Here is a 22,847-nt window from a genome sequence, read left to right on the forward strand (position 1 = left end):
ACAAAAACAAATGTATCTATATAGCCTATGTATTGACACAGGCGTAGGTTTCCAAATTGAAGAATAATTGTTGGCTTCATGGCTTTTATTCACGGACGGCTACCAGTGATTTTAGAAGCAGAGGCTTTTCATTGTTTTGTCAGGAAGATTGAGGGGTAGTACAGCTTTTAGACCGATTCTTTTTATTTATTTATTTATTTATTTTACAGAAAAAAGCTTTCAGTCTGTCACTGTATTTTTCTCTGCATTCTCACTTTATAAAGGAACTGAACACATTTTTGGTCCTTATCAAACTTGAATGAATATTGGACACTTTATAGCTCAAGATTCTCATGATGATGTTGTTGTCCTTGATGACTGTCCTAAAATTTCTCAAAATAAATAAGAATTATGGCTGTCAGTCGATTAAGATGAATTTATTAGTCTTATTTTGATAGCCATAATTAAATTATAAACAAATAAGACATAGAATATGTAGAGCTTAAAATATATGTGGATTGTATCACTACTAAAATGTTTTGTTTTAGATGCTGATTACAGACATTAGGTTCCCAACAAGGCTTAACCAATTAACTTAACCAGTCAGACTTGCTTTGTTAACCAGCTCACCATCAATGATTTGCCGATATAGGTTTATTCTGAAACTCTAACGGAGAGTCTTTTTCTCAAGAGAAAAATCTGAAAAAGCAGAAGATGGTTCTCCATCTGCTCTCCATTTCTATCTTCGAGAAACAATTGAGATCTCATATTAATACATAACATGTTCTTTCCTACGGGACGTCGCCAGGTGCTCAAAATAATGCGCTGATCCAAAGACAGCTGCCGTTCTGTTCTCAGAACGTGGCACCAAGAGACTATTTGAATCCGTATCTACTGAGAGAGAGATGAAAGCAAACACAGAAACTTAGACAGTTTCCTGTATTGAAGGGCATCGTAAGATGTTAATTTCTTTTATATGACCTTCATATTCTCTTTGTTCCTGTGTATACAGTAAATGCTGCTTACATTTCTTTGAACCTACTCCACACAGGCAGTGCAAGTGAGCTGAATGCTCTGCGTCATTTTAGCAGCATCATGCTAATGTTAGATATTCATCCAACAACTGAAGAGGGTGGAAGATGATGGCGTACGCCACAATTGCATACACCTGCTTTAATCAGAACCCCCATAACCCATTTCACCAGCACTCATCATTTCCAGGATTTAAGGCTTTTACAGTAGTGTTCAGTGGATCTAGTTCATTTGGATTGAACTCTCTGACAATGATGATTGGACAGTAAAGTGCTTATTCTATAAATAGCGGTAGCAGAAATGGTTTGGCATAGACTGAGAGCTGTAAGGACATCTCTACTTTTCTCTCTTTGTGCTGTGGTTCTGATAAGTGAGACGCTTGCTGTTGTGGGTTAGTAGGAAAAATATGGGCGTACTTGTTCTTGTATGTTTTTTGCCGCTTGAACCACCGATTGCAAATAAATGTATGCATTTTGTTTTTCATTTAATTTTGGAATTTTAATTATGCATGCTTATTTCCTCAATTTTTATATTTAGAATACCTTTCTTTAATCTTTCCTTATCCTTAATCTTTAATTACATAATGACTGATTTAATCTGTAAGTGAATATTCATTTATCACACTACACATTATACTATTGTGATTCAGTTGTAGCATTTAAAATAATTGATTTTATTTCATTTTTATATATATAAATATTTGAAATGTTATAAGTGTGGAATTGTAAAATAACACCCTATAAACCTTCTAGTAATGCCTTAGCAACCATCCAGAACACCGTAGCATTGTGGCGCAGGCTTTTCTGGCTTGACATTTATATGAATATCTTAACTGTTTATTTGTTGTCTTAATTGTGGTGTTTAAGTGACTAATCTTTTGCAATTGGGCAGAAGTCAGCTTGGAGACTCTTTGTTTTTGTACATCAATATCCAGGTCTCGTTGGCCTTATTGAATCAATAAACGAGACCTTAAAAGTCCTCCTCCTTCCTTTCTCTTTCTTTAATTCTAATAACGCCTGTGATGGATGGATTGTGTGAGATGGCTGTCAGCCAGAGGTCTAAATAACACTGGTAGGCTCGAATCCTCTGCCTCTCCACTCAACCCATCAGCTCACGTGACCCAGAACTGCCAGCCTGCCTTTCCAGCGCTGTCGGGCCTCTGGAATCTCATCAGAGATGCTGGAAATCTGCCCTAGCATCCACTGCTCCATGCCAGCCAGGCAATTGAAGCTAGAGACTAACCATGACAGGCTAGAGATGGTGCTTCTGAGTTCAGGAATGTGCTTCTGTAGTAGAGTCAAAGACTTGGCGAAGGTTTCGCCGTCACTTCCATCATCCTCTCATTTCTCATGCCATAGATTCTCTTTCTCTATTACTTGCTGATTCTCTACCTCCTTCTCTTTCTCCATATCCCTTTCTCATTCAGGACGTGTGTTTCCGAAACCCTGCCCGAGGGCTGAGATTAGATGGCTGGAAAACACACTAATCCTTTTAAGAGTGCTTCCTAATCCAGGTCTATTGAAGAGAGGAATAGAGATGCTCTACTCTACGACACATGGATGGATTCCATCAGTCTACCAAACAGCATACTGTACACAGACACATCACGAGTTTTCAAGGGCACATCTATGCATCTGAGCAGGGGAATTGTAAATGCATGAATCAGGGAATTGAAAGGAACATCAAACAAGCCGATAGAGGGCTAAAAAACAAGGAGACGGAAAGAATTAGAGCTTGTCTCCGGTCCTAGTTTCAGTGTGGTGGGATTGTTGCTGGCAGGGAAGGATAAAGAAAAAAACTCGACTTCTATTCAAGTTCATTTACACTCTCTTCTCTGCCTCTCCCTGGTGGGCCTTAGACAGATTGCTGTGGTCTCCGCAGGGAAGGTTGAGAAGGATTGTTGGTAATTTTGCACCTTAATAGAGGTAAGACAGGGAGGGAAGTAGAAAAGAAACTAGTGATCCAGTCCACCATGTTGTTTTTTTCTTCTTAGAGGTAAGAAGTTGTATCCACAAACACTTCACTTTTTGCCTTTAAATGGATGGTTCACCCAGAAAAGAAAATTATACCATAATTTATTCAACCTTTATGTCGTTCCAAATGACTTTTTTCTGCAGAACACATAAGAAGATATTTTGAAGAATTTTTAATTCCCATCGACTCTAAATGTATGGACAAAAAAACCCCCCAAAAAAACAGAGGCATTAAAGAAAGAAAGTCATACATGTTTGGAACCACATAAGGTACTGTATTTTCCTGACTATAAGTTGCAAAAGAAACAGATTCGTTGTTTCGTGTATGTAAATATGTAAGTCACATTTTATTATTACATTCACAAACTATAAGAAATACTGGCAAATACAACAAAATGTTTACAAACTATAACATTTACAAACACTATAACACTTACTTTAGCTCCCCTCACAACAAATCCTTTAAATTGAATGTATTCAGAATAGAACAGGAATGAAAAATAAAGTATAATACAAAGATTATATAGACATTATATAAAGCATATTGGCAAACAACATTTATTACAAATGCCAAGCATAAACAAAATTATTTCAAGTGAAACTGAAACTACCAGTGTGAGGGAAATGCGCTATACAAATAAACCTCTCTCATTAAGCACAAATCCAAATGTGTGCACTGTGTCGGAGTTACTCTGACGTTGATGTGTAGCCAATTAATTAACATTTTGCCACCTCCGTCTTTTTACAGTTTTATGGTTGGACCATCATTTATGTAAAGGGTGACAAGGACACTTGCATCACATGTTAGCATTCTTTTCCACAACTACACATCATCAAGTTGTTTTCAGCTCGTCAGCTTTATTGTGACGCATGGCACTTTAAAAATACTGAGACCACAGTTATCTGAATCAGTGTTTTTGCACCTCGCTGAGCTGTGAAAGGTAAATTAGCTGAACAGCATCTCTGTGGAAAAAGCTTTCTCTGTGGTAGGGAGCTCTAATCATCTGGAATGAGGTTTCGGATTTATAAAGCCGTAGATTTGATCTGGTCACAAGGTACCAAATAAAGTCTGATTGTGAAACATTACATGGACTTGGCTATGAAACAAAGCCCATGTTTGAGTCACTATCAATGATCGTTGTGAATGAATGAATGCTGGTGCCCCAGGTTTACATTCACCACGTCTTTTAAACAAAAACTAACTTTTTACGAATTGACAGGCACAGGCTGTGCTGTCCACACTCAGGATTAAATGATAGTTTGATTGCTTTTATGCCTGAATGGCTGCCAGCCAAGTGACCTTGATGTGTTTCCTGACTTTAGAAGGAAAGACTTTTTCCTTTTTTGTCAGGAAGGACTGTTTGTGATTTAAAAGGTTGTGTTATGGTCCTATGACTTCTTTTGAAAGTCACTGTGTAAAAAGAACTGCCCTTATCCTTGGCTGTGCCATAACTCTATAATGATACCCATTAAGCCCTTGAGTTCAGGACACGGCCACTGATCTGTCTTTCTGACTGCATGTGGGTTTGTTTGAAAGTTGTGAATGGGAATATGCAAATCGAAGCAATATTACAGCATCAGACCTTTTACAAGGTGCATTTCAACAAATTGTTTGATCATTACACATCCTTATAAGATTATACGGCCACTCACCTTTGAATCACTATCAGTCAATCTCAAGGAATTCCTGTACAATTTTAATTTATTTGCTTTAAAGGGGTTGAGTTTAACCTGCAGTCTAAAGCTGCATTCACATTTAGAATTCTTCGGCAAATAATTTTCAATAGTACGGAGCACCTATAAGTACATGGTGATGGAAAAAATATAAGAAACAGTTTTTTTCAATGCTTTTGCATTCTCTTGCACAATTTTGCGTTCCCTCAAGAAACTTTGCATTCGCTCGCAAAATTTTTGAGTTTGTCTGAGAAACTTTGAATTTCCTCACAAAATCTTTTTTTGTAAGTGAGCACTGAGTTTCTTGGTGGAATGTAAAACATTTGTGGAAGAACTCAAAAGCATTTAAATATAAATTTTTCTCCCATCACATATTTTTTTCCATCTCCCTTTAGGGTCTCTGTACAATAAAAATTCGCACAAACTGGAATTTCGTGTGAGGGCAAAATATTTGGTAACACTTAGGGCCCTATCTTGCACCCAGCGCAATTGACTTTCCCCTCCACAGACGCACGTCGGTAAATTAGGAAATGAACTTGCGCTCCCGGGGGCGGTTCAGCGTAAAGAGGAGCCGTGTTCCGGCGCAAAAGTTCCCTGGTGCTATTTTGCAGGTTTAGAAAACAATTCCGCCACTGACCAGGAAAAACCTAGTCTAAAGTCAGTGGCGTGTTGCGCATGTTATTCATATGCTATTTTAAGGGCGCATGCTTGGCCATAATCAATGTAGCGTGTGCACAACTCGCATGCACTTTGCTTATCTCATCTACACACAGACGCAGCAGTTTTCATTTTTAGAAAACCATACATTATTACAAGGAAAAATATTGACACACGAGGGAAATCATTGTTGTGTCCATGAAGATGTGAAAAAATAGGCATAAATCTAGCTTACACATTTACCCAAATTATTATACGCCTGTTTAACCAAAGCTAATTTGGGTGTGTTTCTCCCATCCCCATACAATGTCACTTCTCTGTCTTTTATGGCCCTGACGAGAACGTCCAGGGCCGGCCCGAGGCATAGGCGGAATAGGCAAATGCTAGGGGCGCCACTCATCCATAGGGGCGCCAGAATGAGTGAACGAGTGAAATTTTTTTTTGAAATTTTTTTTATTTTTTAAAATACTATTTAAAAAAAACATTAATTCGAAATACTACCAAATAAAGCAAAAAAAAGTCCGGCTCATCAGACTTTTCCCCCGACCCCCGCCCAGCGAGTGCTTGAAGTGCGTCAGAAACATAGCGCGCGCGATCATTTGTTGGTAATTTGTTGTGTAGCGTGCGCGACGCCGCATCCAATGTAGACAGCATTGCTTTTGTTAACACGCAGCTCGTAGAAACGGGCCTGGCAGCAGCTCGCGCCAGTTCTAGACACGGTGAAAGTTTCCTGATTGTGACGGATGGCCGAATTTACATGACACATTATAAATGAGCATATAGTCTGCGATAGATACAGTGCCAAAAAGAAGAGAAGAGGATAAAAGGGGATAAAGACAGAGGTAAAGTGATGTAGTGAATGAACAGTTTATCTAATTGCAAATGAGTAAGATACTATAATTTCATGGCAGTTATTTTTACCTTAAACTTAATGTTAGCAGTTGTTCTGAGTTCTCCAGAGGGCCCAGACTGTGTGATTTTGTAACAATCATGTCAGTTTTAAGACGCATTTTTTTATTATCACTTTTTTTTTATTAATGTTTTACTCTACAGTTGTGCAGTTTTGGGGGGGATACAGAACAGGCCAAAAGTTTGGAAACATTAATATTTTTAATGTTTTTGAAAGAAGTTTCTTCTGCTCATCAAGCCTGCATTTATTTGATCAAAAATACAGAAAAATAATAATATTGTGATATATTATTACAATTTAAAATAATTGGTTTTCAATTTATTAATTATCATTTATTTCTGTGATGCAAAGCTGAATTTTCAGCATCATTAGCCTACTCCAGTCTTCAGTGTCACATGTGACATCCAGTCTATCACATGATCCTTTAGAAATCATTCTAATATTCTGATTTATTATGAGTGTTGAAAACAGTTCTGCTGCCTAATATATTTGATGAATAAAAGGTTAAAAAGAACTGCATTTATTCAAAAAATATATATATATTTTCTAATTATATAAATCTTCTTTACGATCACTTTTTATCAATTTAACACATCCTTGCTGAATAAAAGTATTGATTTATTTTAAAAAAAGAAAGAAATTACTGACCCCAAATTACTGACCAGTAGTGTATATTGTTGTTACAAAAGATTTCTATTTTTTTTTTTTTTTACTTTTTATTCATCAAAGTATCCTAAAAAAGTATCACAGGTTATGGAAAAATATTAAGCAGCAGAACTGTTTCCAACTTTGATAATGAATCATCATATTAGAATGTGTGATAGACTGGAGTAATGATCCTGAAAATTCAGCTTTGCATCACAGAAATAAATGATAATTTAAAGTATAATAAACTGAAAACCAATTACTTTAAATTGTAATAATATATCACAATATAATTTTTTTCTGTATTTTTGATCAAATAAATGCAGGCTTGATGAGCAGAAGAATCTTCTTTCAAAAACATTAAAAATAGTAATGTTTCCAAACTTTTGGCCTGTAGGCCTACTGTATATGGCATTTTTTAAATTTATTTGCCAAAATTAATAATGATATTTATTTACAGGTTTATTAAAAATAGCAAAGTTCACATTAAATCTGTATTGTAAAACGTGCTATAAAAGATAATGGGGACTTGACTTGAATGCTAGATGTAATGCTCTTGGTATTTGTGTTTAGGCTGTAATGTGTGTGTGTGTGTGTGTGTGTGTGTGTATATATATATATATATATATATATATGTGTATATATATATAGGCTAAATAATCATGAACACAATGACGGGGTGAAATGGGTTGTGATGCATGGGGCACCAGGTAAAATCTTGCCTAGGGCAGCAAATTGGTCAGGGCCGGCCCTGAGAACGTCGGTCTCCTCGGGTGTGAACCGCTCCTGGCAAATCCGCTGCCTGGCAAATCCGCCGCTATAATAGCAATCCGCCATGGAACAAGCGCGCCTGCTCTTAACCCTCTGGGGACCACAAACGCGCCCGCGCGTTTTGCTCGTTTTTTTTTTTTAGCAATGAAAATAAACACTAAATGCTCTGTTAATTTTGATCTTTCATTTTCGTGTAATACATCAATCGATCCTGTTCAGTTTCTATTTTTTTTCTGTATACTCACAATAAAAATAAAGTGTTTTGCTTTTTGACAAATAAAGAAAAATTAACATGATGCGATTTCTGCCTTCTCTCTGTCAGTAAACTCCCATTTGAAACGCGTTCGAAAATGATCTATAACTCCGCGAAAATTCAGTCAAACAGGCAAACAGACCCACGGGCATAAAGCTTGAGATCGCATCTTTTAAATGAAGTCATTTATATAAAAATTAAATATTCTCAGCTTCTGTAATCTGTATAAAAAGAGAGCGACTCCTGTCGAGCTCATTACGAGCTCATTCACAGTAATGTGACCACTCCCCGGAGAGCGCGTGCTATTCAAACGCAAATTCTGAGAACTATTTCAGAGCTGTGAAACGCCCACATCAGCTGTAAACAAAGCGCGTCGCGACTCCTCGCGAGTGAGACATTATAGCCTACCTTATGGAGAAAAGATTCCTCAGAACAGTGCTGATGAGGAGCAATATCTCCTGAAATGAGGAGCAGATTCCGCTGAGGAGTGAGGTAGGCTGTTTTCTTTTCTCACGTGTGGAATAACGTTATGGAATAACGTTAGTGTAGGCCTATGTAAACCGCAAAAAGATGAATCGCATTTCTATAATATTACTCGCCTTTCTGTGAGATGAATGAAGGGGACATATTTGTAAAGACTGTTTAGCCTAAATATGAATCGCGCGTCTGTGTGTGAAAGAATAAACTGCTTTGCTATAGCCTACTGAGATGAGTAAAAATCGACTGGAATATGTTGAAATAAAATGTATTTGTATAAGCAACGTATTAAACTGCAAAAAAAATACTATTTTTGTCAAAAATAAATTCATAGACTAAGATGTTAGATGTTCCAATGTTGGCTATATTCAAACTAATGAATACATATGATAAAATGTAGGCCTATAATCTTTTTTTTTCTTTTTTTTACAAAGAAAGAGTACACTTGAAATATTGTTGAAATTGTAATTATTGTTGTAATTGTAACATTTTTAATAAAATAGCAAAACATATTTACAAGAGAGATGTAAGCGAAATCTTAAATGGTCAATATAAGTCTTCTTCTAAATACATCTTTTGTCCTTGCATTGTGGCTCAGTCAGTTTCACACCTGAGTGAATGGCTCATTATGCAGAGTGGGTGGGACATTCATAATCTAAGGTGTAAACTACTCCTCCCCCTCGCATATTGGCTTTCCAAGCAAAACCTGTTTTACACCATTTAAATCAATGTATTTTTTTTGTGAACGATAAAGCAAGACTATTTTTACATCATTTTGAAGCTAGAACTCAAAGGGACAACATCCATTAGTCAAAAGTCTTGTGGACACATATTTAATATGTGTTTTGTGGTCTTAATTCAGCAACTTTCATTTGAATTTTTTCCAATAACCATGCATAAACATTATTCTCTTAAAAATACAAACATCTACATACACGTTGCTCGCATATTATGGTAGCCCTGTTTGTGCTATATAGAGTGAATTTACACCTTTGCCATTAACATGTTTATAAATAACTGAAAAAAGCACAAATGTCAGGGCATGTCAGAACATCTCAAGGACCCCAAAAACAGCTTGGTCCCCAGAGGGTTAAAGGGAATGTGAGATGTCGCTCTGATTGGTTTATTTCACGTTACGCCCAAACCACACCTATGAATAATGAAGCTACTTCAGACCAACCCATTTTAGATTTGCATCGGGCGTAAGAGTCATTTATCCCGCCGGTATAATAGCAACAGCGCCTGAGATCCGCCCACAAAGTTACTTGCGTTTCGCGCTTGGTACTTGCGTTTCAGATCGTTAAAATATGGCCCTTAATTTTAATTGTCAACTTTAACTTTGCAACTACATATCAACTACGAGTCATTAGAGTATTAGTTGACTGTCTGCTTAATATCTGCTAACACTTTATTTTGTTTGTCTCTCAACAGACATTCTACTGACTATAAGTGACTTTGCAAGTACGTCAACTTATTCTACTTGCTGTAACCCAAACCTAGCAGTCTACTAATACTCTAATAAGAGTTATTTGGCATGTAGTTGCAAATTAATGAGGGTTAGTTGACAAGTAATTGCAAAGTTACTTATAGTTAGTAGAATGTCTAAAGTAGACTCGAAATTAAGTGTAACCAAAGATTTCCCAACACAGAATTTGCATCCGGTTCAGTTGGTAATGCGAATTCACCATTTTGACAAACAGAAAGTTGCTTGGTTTGAAAGTGGCTTCTGTGTGAGGTGTGCTTCGTACATCGTTGTCATTACGCTAATGTAACCACACCTTAACAGTTAAAGTTAGCACAGAGTGTACTGAACACTCTAGTTTAACTTGCTTCTACCTGACTAGTTGGCCATTCTAAGCCTTCCTCAAAATGGAGTAACATATAATATAAAAGGTGTGCATAAAATCTCTTTTACTGTTCCCTTATGCAATACATTATAGCTGCAAACAACCTCCTAAGCAAGCTGATATAAAAACTGTATTGTTTATTCATGAGGTGTTCCCTGCTATCAACTATTCATCATGATAACTGTCACCGCACACAAGACAAAAGGTAGAAAATGATGATTATTGCAAACGAAGGCTTTACACCCTCAGCATGGAAGGTATTTGTTGTTGAAATTCAGGGCTGTTGCCCTTCATATGAGCATGGATAAATGTGTCTGCATTATATTTATTGTGAGGAAAGGGACATATTCAGGTTAACCAGCTAACATGCTTGTTGGCATAAAATAGTTTTGATCTCATTCACAGTTTGAGAGAGATAGATCCTGATGGATGTATCCGAATGACTCGTTTTCGTCTCTATATGATAAAGGGCTTCACCCTGAAGGTATATACTGTAATTCCTCATGCCCTGGAGAATATATTCAGACACAATTACAGTTCGTTTTCAATTACTTGTACACAGCAGGTTTTGTGGAAGGCTGAGAGTGTTTTCATGTCTTGTATTTGCTCAGTAATCAGAAACAGATCTTAACAACCTGCATATGGACACCTCCATCCTCAGCAATTATTGATTTGATGAAATGCAATACATCCAGTGCCCTAATTAGAATCTATTATTGCCCACCTGAGCTTTACACACTTAAAGAAATCACCCATTTTTGTACCTGCTCCTTGTGTTCATGACATGTGGGTATAATGAGACAGATTTTATTTTATTTTAAACCATTTGACTTAATGGGTCAATGATTTGTTTGCATTATCACTAAAAATGTTCCTGGATGTTCCCTTTGGCATTTTACATGCTTTGTTTTAAGAAATACTAAAATATCATTATCTATGATAAATATGAATACATTTAATTTTGTAATTTATTTTTACATTTGCTGCATTTCTTTTTTTGTGTTTTTATAGCAACAATGGCTGAGTGCTTAGTGGCCAAGAGTATGAAGCGTATTGTTTTGTGTCGTTTTTGTGTTGTGTTTATGTCTTGTTCTTGAGTGCTTTTTGTCTCTGTTTGTAGTGAAGGCTCTGGTAAAGAGATGCTGCCGTTTCAAAAACATCTGCAGTCTCATAGGCTCTCCAGTCCTAGTCTGGGGTCCCTATCGTCCTCTTCTCTGCTTTGTCTCGAGGAAACAATGAGCTCCAATAGGACGCAGATGAATGGAGAGAATAGCTCTTGCAGTGCACATACAAAACCCAAAGCCTGCTGCTATTTCTTTAAACAGTGAAGTTCATCCCCACCATGACACAGAGCTGCTGAGATTTGTCTGCTGTACTGTAGGGACGATCAGACACACAAGTGACAATCATAATCAGCCATTTATTTATTTATTGTCGTTGATGTCGCCTGCAAGGATCTAATTAGATTTTAATTAGAGGATAAAGATAATGCATCTGTATTTGGGTGCACTGAGAGCTGCCTCTCCGTTTCAATGACAGCGCCCCAAGAATTTGTCTGTACAAACGTGGACTGAATTTGAATCGAGTTGAACTGAATGTGAACTGGATGTGAACCCTGCCAATGCCACACTGTTCACTAGTGCAAACTCTCTGTCTCTCTAGACACGGGACACGTTGTGCCGGGGAGGTGGCGGCCGCAGCAAACAATGGTGTCTGTGGAGTGGGTGTGGCCTACAATGCCAAAATTGGAGGTGAGTGAAGAATGATTGGCGGTTAGACTTTTGCATATGGTAATAAGATCAATCAAAGAGGTCATGCATTATAACTATCCAAGCACTCTCTCATTTCCTGCCCCCTCTGTGCATCTGTCATCACGCTTCTCTGGACTAATCTAAAACGCTTTATCTTTCAATTATAAAACACATCTATTAAGGTGAAATATCTTTGAAATATTCTGGTCACATTGAGCGCCAGACATCGCTGTAGGCGCACACAAATTCCATATCTCTTGTTTTAATAGTCTTTGTAGGAAAATATTTTTCCATCTAGATGAGGGTGATTACGGCAGAGGGTATTGCCTGAGCCCGCATGTAATTTCTGTGTTCTTGTGTGTGTATCTTTGTAATAAGAGAGTAAGTGTGTGTGTGTGTGTGTGTGTGTAAAGAGAGCAGATGTTGCTGATCTCTAATTGGCCGCTGGGCCGTGTGTGGGGGTGCGTGAAGTGTCTGAATCCTGTTGCTAGGATTATTATTAATCAAATAAATAGCCACAGAATCATTCTTATTAATTAGATGCTCTCTCCCATCTTACATCATGTTCTAGCAGGACACCACACTGCAACAAGCAATTAATCTCAGACTAAAGAAGTCAGACTTTTGAAAATTAAATTTTCAAAAAAAATCTTTTAACTTAATTAACATTTTTGCAATGAATTTGTTTTATACATTTTTTCTCACGTTAGCCTCATAGCATAATTGCCTAAGTCGTATTTAAAAAAAAAATTACTTAGGCAATTATGCTATTAGTATATATATATATATATATATATATATATATATATATATATATATATTTTTTTTTTTTTTTTTAAGGGGTTCATCACAAGTGAATCATCATATTTGTGGGTCCTTGGCATCAGAAAGTTTAAAAACCTCAGTCAAGTCCCAAAATATTCTGGTCGGCTGTGGTTTTGTCTTTATACAGCATGTTCGCTTTCAGTGCCAATAAAAAAAATTGTGCTGGAAACTTGTTCAACTTCCTAATTTGCTTTTCATTTTCTTTTCCAAATATCCATCACATTTACAGACAGTACATTTTTACAAAACCCATTTTTCCCTTCTCTCTGGTTTCTACATTAACGTGCTTTCTGTCCGCCTGTGTTCTGCATGCAGGTGTGCGGATGTTGGACGGAGAGGTAACAGATGTTGTGGAGGCTCAGTCTCTGAGCTTGAACTCCCAGCACATCCACATTTACAGTGCCAGCTGGGGCCCTGAGGATGATGGGAAGACAGTGGATGGCCCTGCCAAACTGGCCAAAGAAGCTTTCCTGCAGGGGGTCACCGAGGTCAGATTTTACCACTGGAGGTCACCTGGTCATAGTACTGTTAGTTGCTAGTTGGCGTTTCTGCCACTGGAAGCCTTATCATTGTTGGTGGATTGCATAACTGGCCATAGCTTTTGAAAATCTGATTACAAATGAGATGTATTGCCAATAACAGAAAGATTTCCTTTTATTTTTACAATAATTCCTTCCTGCTAAAAAGTGTTTGTATATCAGTGCGTAATACGTTATAAATGCTGAAATTTTCTGTCTTATCTATTATTTTTTTATATCTGCATGTGGGCAGAAACAAGTCCTCTCAACTATCTGATAGGAAACACATTGATGCTAATTTGCATAAATTTAAACTTTTCTCAATTTTGTCACTAGACACACATACAAATCACTCATGTCACTAGAAATCACCAAATCTCATTGAAAATGAATGACTTTCATTCGCAGTGTCGCCTCAAGTCAGTGTCAGCATGAATGCTCATGTCAGGTCATCCAAGCAGATTTTAGATCCGTTAAATGTGTCACAGCTGCCATCGGCTTCGAGGACAGAGGAACTGGGCTGGACGGGGTGAGCTGTTGAAGATGTCATCGCCTGTTTAAATGCTTTTACAGAGAGAGAATTGAGAAGGATTGTAGAAGCACAAACACACGGTTATAGAGAATACTTTATTTAGGGAGATTTCTGTGATCTTGGCAGGAGATGAGCATTTGTTTTCTGTTTTCGTTTTTGATATGTTAATTCTTTCTTGTGTGCCACACATACCATTATCCCTTGTGAGTTTATACTTTGATAGAATTTCAGCATACACAACGTTGCACTATGAATATGAAAATCAATTTGTTTTATCCATGATAAAACAAGATGGCTGTCTTTTTCCATTTTTCTACTGTTTTGTAGTGTTTTAAAAGGCAAACACTACTGTTAATTTTGCTCATACACTACCATTTGTGGGTCGTTAAGACTTTCAAATCTTTCTAAAAGAAGTCTTATGCTCACCAGTGCTGCATTTATTTGATTAAAAATACATAATTTTCTATTTTAATATATATTATATTGTAATATAATATATTGATGTAATTTATTCCTGTGAAATCATTATAATATGCTGATTTGATGTTCAAGAATCATTTCTCATTATCAATGTTAAAAATGTGCGGTTTAATAATTTTGTAGTAATCGTGATAAATTTTTTCAGGATTTTGAATGAATAGAAAGTTCAAAAGAACAGCGTTTATTTGAAATAGACTTTTTTTTTCTAACATAGTCTTTGGAATGTCTTTACTGTCACTTTTGATCAATTTAATATGTCTTTGCTATAAAAGTATTAACATCTTTCAAAAGAAGTATTTCAGACCCCAAACTTTTGAACAGTAGTGTATGTGCGAGAATGGATATAATCAAACCCCTAAATTTCAGCGAATCACACACCATTTGTGCTACCGACAGGAATGATGCCTCAAATCGTGCAGCTTACAGAGAAGAGGCTATTACTGAGCGCTATTACTTTTCTATGCAATCAGACTTGTGATTTTGCCCGGGGGATGATAAAACAAGTGAAAAAAAAACAATTGAAAGAGATACTTGAGCCAGATGTGTAAGTCTAGATCTTGCTTGTTCATTACAATATTATGTTTATTCCACTACCTTTTATAAACCTTGTGCTATCAAGTGTTTTAAAGCATATGCTCAGAATCTCTTTAGGCAGAATTTCACGGCAGCATTAATGAAAATTCGCACATCTTCACCTCGTGAGTGTTGACGCATTCTAACAGCTTGCGTTATCTTCGAAGTAATTTAGTAAAATATATTAAATGGAATTAAATCCAAACCACCTGCCTTTGTCTCGCTCTGCAGAAAGTATGAGATTTGATGCAGCGAGAATAGAGCGTGTCGTGTTTGACAGGCAAAGGATCTGACCTTTTTAGGACGGCTGCCCGCTGCGAGTGCCGCTTCTGTTTCATCCCGAACGTGTCCTTGGTAATCACAGACAAGCTTTTGTCGGAGCGCTACAAAAAGATTTTATCTTTTGTTTCGTCTGTGAGAATAATGGCACTATGAAACAGCCGTGCAGAATGAGTTTGACTGCTGTTAATTTTAGTGGTGTTTAAAACTGATTTCCCCCTCTAGTAATTTACTCAAATTATGCATCATATAAACATCTGCCTCAGCGCAGTGACTCGCTTTTTATTTCTCTGCACTACCGTTTTTTTATCCCCAATTTTTTCATTCTTAGAATTGTGCCTCTGAATATTTTGAAAAAAATTGCGGCATCTCAAATAAACAAACAAACAACCCATTTATTGCCACAATAATCCTGAGTCAGTCAGCTGTAAACATTACCCATATGGACTGCAGAAGATTAGAAACAGAAACTTTAATCAAATTCTGCTGACGTGCTTGACTGCAGCGAGAGAGGAGACTAATATATGGGAAAAGAAAAGTGGAGCTTTGTCAGCTGTCCAGCCAAAATTACTAAAGCATTAAATACAGCAGATTTCAGAGGTCACAGTATTGGTTCTAAATTAATCATGACAGCCATAATTGGCTCGTTCAATTGGATTTTTGTGGGCTATTGTAATAGAGATGAGGCCTGTATGCACAGACATTAATGGACACTACACAGATGTTTGATTCATAAATACATTTGTCTCACATACCCAGACATTTGATTTGCATAAAAACTATCAGCAGCTTATTACGGCCAAGAATCACCCACTTACATTTTTTTAAAGATTTGATGCCACAGACCTCGCAAATCCTGTGATTATTTCTACCTTAGAATGTTTCTGTCAGCCCAGCAACTGTAAACTGCAGTTTGTTTTCCAGGCGGTAAAAACCTGTGCACCAAGTCTCAAAAGGCCGGCCAATCAGATTGGAACTGGCAGTTTTCAGTTGCCGCATGCCAATTATGTGAACTGACTGTGGGATGAGACTATAATACATTTAGACAGCAGGTGTCTGTCTCTATTTACGCTACTGTTCAAAAGTTTGTGGTCAGAAAGATTTTTTTTTTTAAAGAAATTAATACTTTTATTCAGCAAGGACACATTAAATTGATGAGTGAGAGTAAAGGCATTTAAGAAATGTTTCCTTTAGCAGCAAACCAGCATATTAGAAAGCTTTCTGAAGGTTCATGTGACTGAATACTGGAGTAATGATGCTGAAAATTCAGCGTTGCTAGATTTGCATAAATTATAATATTTCACAAAAGTGTTATTTTTACTGTATTTTTCATCAAATAAGTGTAGCCTTGGTGAGTAATAGAGATTTTTTTTTTTAAACATAAAAAAAAGAAGAAAAAAAAGCTTTTGAATGAACTATAGATTGGAAAGAGTGAATGACCAGGTTGAGTGCATCTGTTTTAGGGTCGAGGTGGGCTGGGCTCCATCTTCATGTGGGCATCGGGTAACGGAGGGCGAGAGCGGGACAGCTGCAACTGTGATGGATACACCAACAGTATCTACACGCTCTCCATCAGCAGCACCACGCAGTATGGCAATGTGCCGTGGTACAGCGAGGCCTGTTCCTCAACTCTTGCCACCACCTACAGCAGCGGAAACCTCAACGAGAAACAGATTGTATGTATTTAACACTCACGTTCATATGTGCAAACAAATTTTTGTAGTCACACATTAGACTAGAGTCATATAATAAACTCATTTTTCTTTGTATTTTCATACAGAAACAGAAATGCATCTTCTCACAGAAAATATTCTATTTTTATATTATATATATAGATGTATAAATATTATGATGAATTTAATAGTTATGAATATTACATTTAAATATTTTTTTGTGTTTTAAGCATGAACTTCAGTTTATAAAACAAATATATAATGTAATATTTAAATAAATGCTATTCTTGTGAGCTTTCTGTTCATCAAAGAATCTTGAAAAAAAATCATGATTTCCACAAAAATATTAAGCAGCACAACTGCTTTCAATACTGATAATAAGAAATATTTCTTGTGCTGCAAATGATTGATTTCTGAAATGAGAAATGAGGCATTTATATAGCGCTTCACTATGTACTGTTGTACACCCAAAGTGCTTTACAATCATATCAGGGGGTCTCCCCTAAACCACTACCAGTGTGCAGCATCCACTTGGATGTTGCGACGACAGCCACAGAACAACGGCGCCAGTGCGCTCAGCACACACCAGATAGGTGGAGAGGAGAGAGAGTGATAGAGCCACCTGAAAGCATGGGGATTATTATTTGGAGGCCATGATTGATAAAGGCCAATAGAGAGACTTTGTCCAGGACTCCAGGGTCTCGCCCCTACTCTTTGCCTTTGGATTTTTTATGACCACAGAGAGTCAGGATATCGGTTTAATATCTCAACCGAAGGACGGTGCGTATTACAGTATAGTGTCCCCATCCCTATACTGGGGCAATAGGACCCACACAGACCACAGGGTGAGCACCTCCTGCTGGCCTCACGAACACCTCTTCTAGCAGAACCTGGTTTTCCTAGAAGGTCTCCCATTCAGGTACTGACCAGGCTCAACCCTGCTTAGCTTCAGTGGGCAGTTGGTCTTGGGCTACAGGGTGATATGGCTGCTGGTTCTGAAGGATCATGTGAAACACATACACACTTTGCTACAATCACGTCTCATTAAAGGCACCATACATAGAATATATTCACATTTCAGCATTGCAGCATTTACATGTTAACAGCACACAGACAAACCTTCATTTCTTCACACAAATACTGCCATTCTCAGTTGTCAGCAGAACTGTAAATGTCAGAGAAACAACTTGTGTGTGCCAAATTTTCCACACGGTTTAAATGGCCACATCACGACTGTACATGGGGAAAGTGAGTGATGGAGTGCCGCCCTATTCAGCGTGCGGTGGAGTTGAAGTGTCAGGCGGTGAAATGATTTCCACATCTGCTGCTGTGATTTCCTGTGGGCTATATGAAAAAGAGCTCAAGAACACCATGCCCTAAGGAGGCAAAAAATCACTTTAGAGTAGCGTCTGAAAACTTCCCCATCACAGGTGCTGCTGCTGCATGCTGTACACATCTGCTTTTCTGTCCCCAGCGTGTCCTCCAAGAATGGAAATGAGAAAAGTGTGTCTGAAAAAGCAAAGAGAGAAAGAGCAGAGAAATTAGACCAAGTGAAAAAGCAAAAGACAAGAGACAGCAATTTTTGAATACCAAATATGCTGCATTGCAGAATCTTTGGATCTTATTTGCAAGTTTTGTTCTCGTTTTCAGTTACATACCATTGTCTTATCTGCATAAGCTGTATTTGAGAGTGTCTGAGTAGGCTTTTTAATTAGAGCACGTTAATTAGGCCAAAAGACGCCTATAAAAAGAAGTTCTAAAAGTCATCTTGATGGTCTTTGCCTTTGGATCATCTTGAGCATTTTTGCTCTTAGTTTGCACTGTGGAAGTGTTTTCTGCTAAATTTAGAAGTCTTTTCAGAAAAATCTGTCAAATACTCAAACTCGTGTTGTTTTGAAGAATTACCTAGTCACTCTTTTCTATATAATAAAAGTGTATGAGGACTGGAGATGTCAGTATCGATAAAGGCACCATAAAAGCGCTCCATATAGTTTAATATTTTAAGTCTTCTGTCATAAAATAGTCTTTGTTTGTTTTTTGTAAGTCTTTCAAGTCATAAAATAGCAGTTGTGTGAGGAACTGACCGATAGACAAGTTGTTATTCACTGAAAAATTCCCCTAGCTTTTCTTGGTTCTTACATTTGTGTGCTGTTCATTTGAATCAACTGATATTTTTAGTTACTTGGTTGATTCATTGATTAATGATTGATTTGTTCACCTAATTTGGAATGATCTAATTAAGACTTTAATTAAAAGATTTGAAACACTGATTCATGATTTATGAATGATTTGTTCAATTAAATTAGTATGATCCAGTTGAGTCAGTAATTTAAAAATCTGATTCTGAATGATTTGGTGGGGTCATTGATTCAAAGATCTGATTCATTGATCTATGATTGAATGATTTGTTCACTGGAATTTGAATGATGCGGTTGAATCATTAATTCAAAGACTTGGTTCAGTGATTCATAATTTGTGAATTTTGTTCATTGTAATTGGAATGATCTGTTTAAGTCATTGATTGAAAGATCTGATCAAAAGAACTAACTCAAAATATGACACATTTTAGATATTTTTAATGGACAAATAAATAGTATTTTTAAAAATAACTGCAATTTTTTTTTATGTTCCTTAATTTTATATAGCTAGCAAAATAAATATTGGATATTCAAACTGATAACGTGTGAACTTGGGTCTTTTTGACCAATTTAATTCCGTTCAATTCAAACTCACATTGAGGGGAAAATATGATTTCTTGTGCTGTGGGTAGTTATCCGAGCTCTGTTTGAATCTCTGATATGCTCATTCCTGTGAAAGTGATTTCAGACTCTCCAGGCAGGTCTATCTCTGCCAGCTCACTGAAGCTCATCTGAGATGTTTCTGGTGGCTTTAGAGTGTTTGTTTGCTTGATGTCAAGGCTGTCCCAGTATGTCTGACTGCGATAACTCCCTCTCTCCCTCTTCTGAGACCCCTGTTCCATTAGGATGACAAAGGTAATAACAGATTCGATTTAAAAATGGACGCAATCTTGCCGACAGCAGTGGGGTGGGATTTTATGTGTCTGTGTCTGTACATGTTTAAATCAGACTGAAAGGGACAGAGACAAATAAAACAATGATAAAAAACGAGTATGTGTGGGTGTCTGGCAGGTACTCACCTGTGTATGCTCTGATGGTTCTGTAGCCTCGGGCTGGACTCCCTCTCATCCTGACCGTTGTCAATCACACATGTCCCCATGTCTCCTACGGCATGATTAAAACCCCAAACCCTCAGGTGTTGAGGTGCCAGCTTATTAAGTCTCCCAAGCTGTCACACATCTCATCGAATGAGGTTTCTCCTTCCCTCTTGGACTTACATTGTTGTCAGGCACTTTGCAGGCGCCTCTGGCTGACAGACGCCCACACCAACACCTCATATATAGCTACAACCTATGTCCTTTCTGATAACTGGCCAATAACACATCTGACCTTTCCATCTAACTTTGTTTGTACAGGTGACGACGGACCTGAGGAAGAAGTGCACTGATTCGCACACGGGCACGTCCGCCTCGGCTCCCCTGGCCGCTGGAATCATCGCTCTCGCTCTGGAGGCCAAGTGAGTGATGACAACAATGACACCTGTCTCTACGGACAGACATACGCACACATGTTCTACCCACTCCTGTCCATCATTCCCCCTCATCGGTTAGACTTCATTACCCCATGCACATCATCTTCAGCTCTCTGACACACTCTGACATTGCCTTGACATTGCTCATCCAAAATAAAGAAGGAGAGATGGAAAGAGACGTGTGATGGCTGCCAATCTTCACTCCTCGTTCAGGGCCGATTGACCCCAAGGCACCTATACAACATCAAGTCATCATGCTCAATTAAAAGATCCTGCAGAGTATTTAATCCTGTATGCTGTGAGGCGGTAATAAGACATGGAATTCACGTCTCACACAAGCGTCGGGTTTCTTTGTCTTTTTTGTGTGTGGTGGAGTCTCAGGGCTCCTAGTTCGTACACAGTGTTTGTTTATGTGTGAGTTCGCCCCCTGCTGTTCAGGGCTGTAAACCCCGCTGGTGCTAGCTTTGACTGTGCTTTCCCCACAGTGAAAGAGACAGGAATGTTTTTGGATAATTTTTTTCTAAGGTCCTAGATTTCTATTCTCTTTCTGTCACAACTCTGCTCTTTTCATCGGGCAGAAGTCTTTGTGATGTCGCGCTGTAGGGGACTTTTGAACGTCTGTGTGTAAGAAAGGCAGTCATACTCATTTTCCACTGAAATTGTGCTTGTGCCTGAGCCAACGCTTGGCCAGGGGATCTTTGAACCTGTCTCAGAGGTAATTTTGCATTTTAATTTGTAATATAACAAACATTAAAAAATCTATTATGTAAAATGTAAAATGTGTGTATACATAAATATATTTGGGGTCAGTAAGACTTTTTTGTTTTTGAAAGAAGTCTCTTATACCCACCAAGGCTGCATTTATTTGATTAAAATAAATACAGTAAAACGACAATATTGTGAAATAATATTAAGATTTGTATATATTTTAAAAAAAAATATTAATGCATTCCTTCGATAGCAAAGAATTTTAAGCATTATTACACCAGTCTTCAGTGTCACATGATCCTTCAGAAATCATTCTAATATGCAAATTTGATGAAGAAATTCATTCAGTGTTGAGGACATTTGTGCTGCTTCATATTTTTGTGGAAACCATGAATAATTGTTTTTCAGGATTTTTTTAATGAATAGAAAGTTTAAGAATATAATTTATTTAAAATAAAAATCTTTTGCAACATTCATTATAAATGTCTTACTGTCATTTTTGATCAATTTAATGCATCCTTGCTGAATAAAATATTAATTTCTTTAAAAAAATTCTTTCTGACCCCAGCCTTTTCAAATGTATTTGTTATATATATATATATATATATATATATATATATATATATATATATAGTATCATATGTTGTGTTTATATATATATATATATATATATATATATATATACAGAGACAGAAAGCAGGATTGGGGTGTCTGCCAAATAAATGCGTGTCTCAAAGCTTCTAATGTAATTTACTGTTTATTATAGGAGTGATCTAGTGCTGCTTTGCATAAGTCTAGCCGTATTGTTGTTGTTTATGAAACCTGTGAGTGGTGAGGGCATTCTTCCCCCTTTCCATTAATTTTCTGATTCCTGGTTTGAGTCCAGTATGTTTAAAGGCTCTGGCATGTTTTCCAGCACTGGCACTTCATCCATATAAAAGGGGTATCTGTTCAATATCTGTGCAAGTCCTTCTATGTACAACATGAGAATTTCAGTAGTCTGGCATCTATTAATCACTGAATGTAAATCACTGCATCTGTGCTGTGTCTTTGGGTTTATAAATTGTGCGTATGACATGAATTTACCCAAGAATTGACCTAAGTCATTTATTGTGAGGTCAAAAATATTGAAAGCTTATGAATTGGATCACCTTCTTCATAAATCACCCTGAAAACTATACGGATGCCAGAGCAGGATGTTTTTTTTTAATACTGTTCCCTTTCATCTTTACGCTAAATCCATTTCATTTGGGTGGAAATGGCTTTTCATGCAGGTATTTTTGTCAGTTGCAAACGTGGTTTGCCCAGAAATACCCTGTTGAGAAATAACAGGCTTTTCAACCTTGCCCATGGGGCGCACGAGTCCCAAAGCCGCTTGTTTCCACCATGTAGAGCTACAGCCGACAAAATGAATAAGCTGGAGTCGTGAACCAAGGAAAAACTGTTATAAATTGAATCTGATATTTGCTGCATTTTCAGGGAATACAATTTTGGGTCTTTAGTTGGGGGAGATAAAGGCCTCGTCTGCTGTTTAATTGCAAAATGATGCATGACCCCCAGGACGAAATATTTCCATTTGCAATTTTCTGTCTCGGGTAAAAGAAAAGCTTTAGTTATGTGTCTTTCAAAAAGACATCCTGTCACATCCAAGAGGGATAATTATGTGCAAATTATCTTTTGA

General features: G+C 37.3%; 1 protein-coding gene across 2 annotated transcripts in view; it reads left to right on the plus strand.

Moving 5' to 3' along the window:
- Positions 1-22,847, plus strand: part of furinb (furin (paired basic amino acid cleaving enzyme) b) — an 88,444-nt gene that overhangs the window by 60,135 nt on the left and 5,462 nt on the right. For both annotated transcript variants that reach the window (XM_084095923.1, XM_084095924.1), the window contains exons 7-10: positions 11,881-11,969; positions 13,110-13,282; positions 16,640-16,852; positions 20,343-20,443. In XM_084095923.1, coding sequence (XP_083952049.1) covers positions 11,881-11,969; positions 13,110-13,282; positions 16,640-16,852; positions 20,343-20,443 — 576 coding nt within the window. The remainder of the gene's footprint in view (positions 1-11,880; positions 11,970-13,109; positions 13,283-16,639; positions 16,853-20,342; positions 20,444-22,847) is intronic.

This window comes from Abramis brama, assembly GCF_963993115.1.
Source record: "Abramis brama genome assembly, chromosome: 20".
Lineage (NCBI taxonomy): Eukaryota > Metazoa > Chordata > Actinopteri > Cypriniformes > Leuciscidae > Abramis > Abramis brama.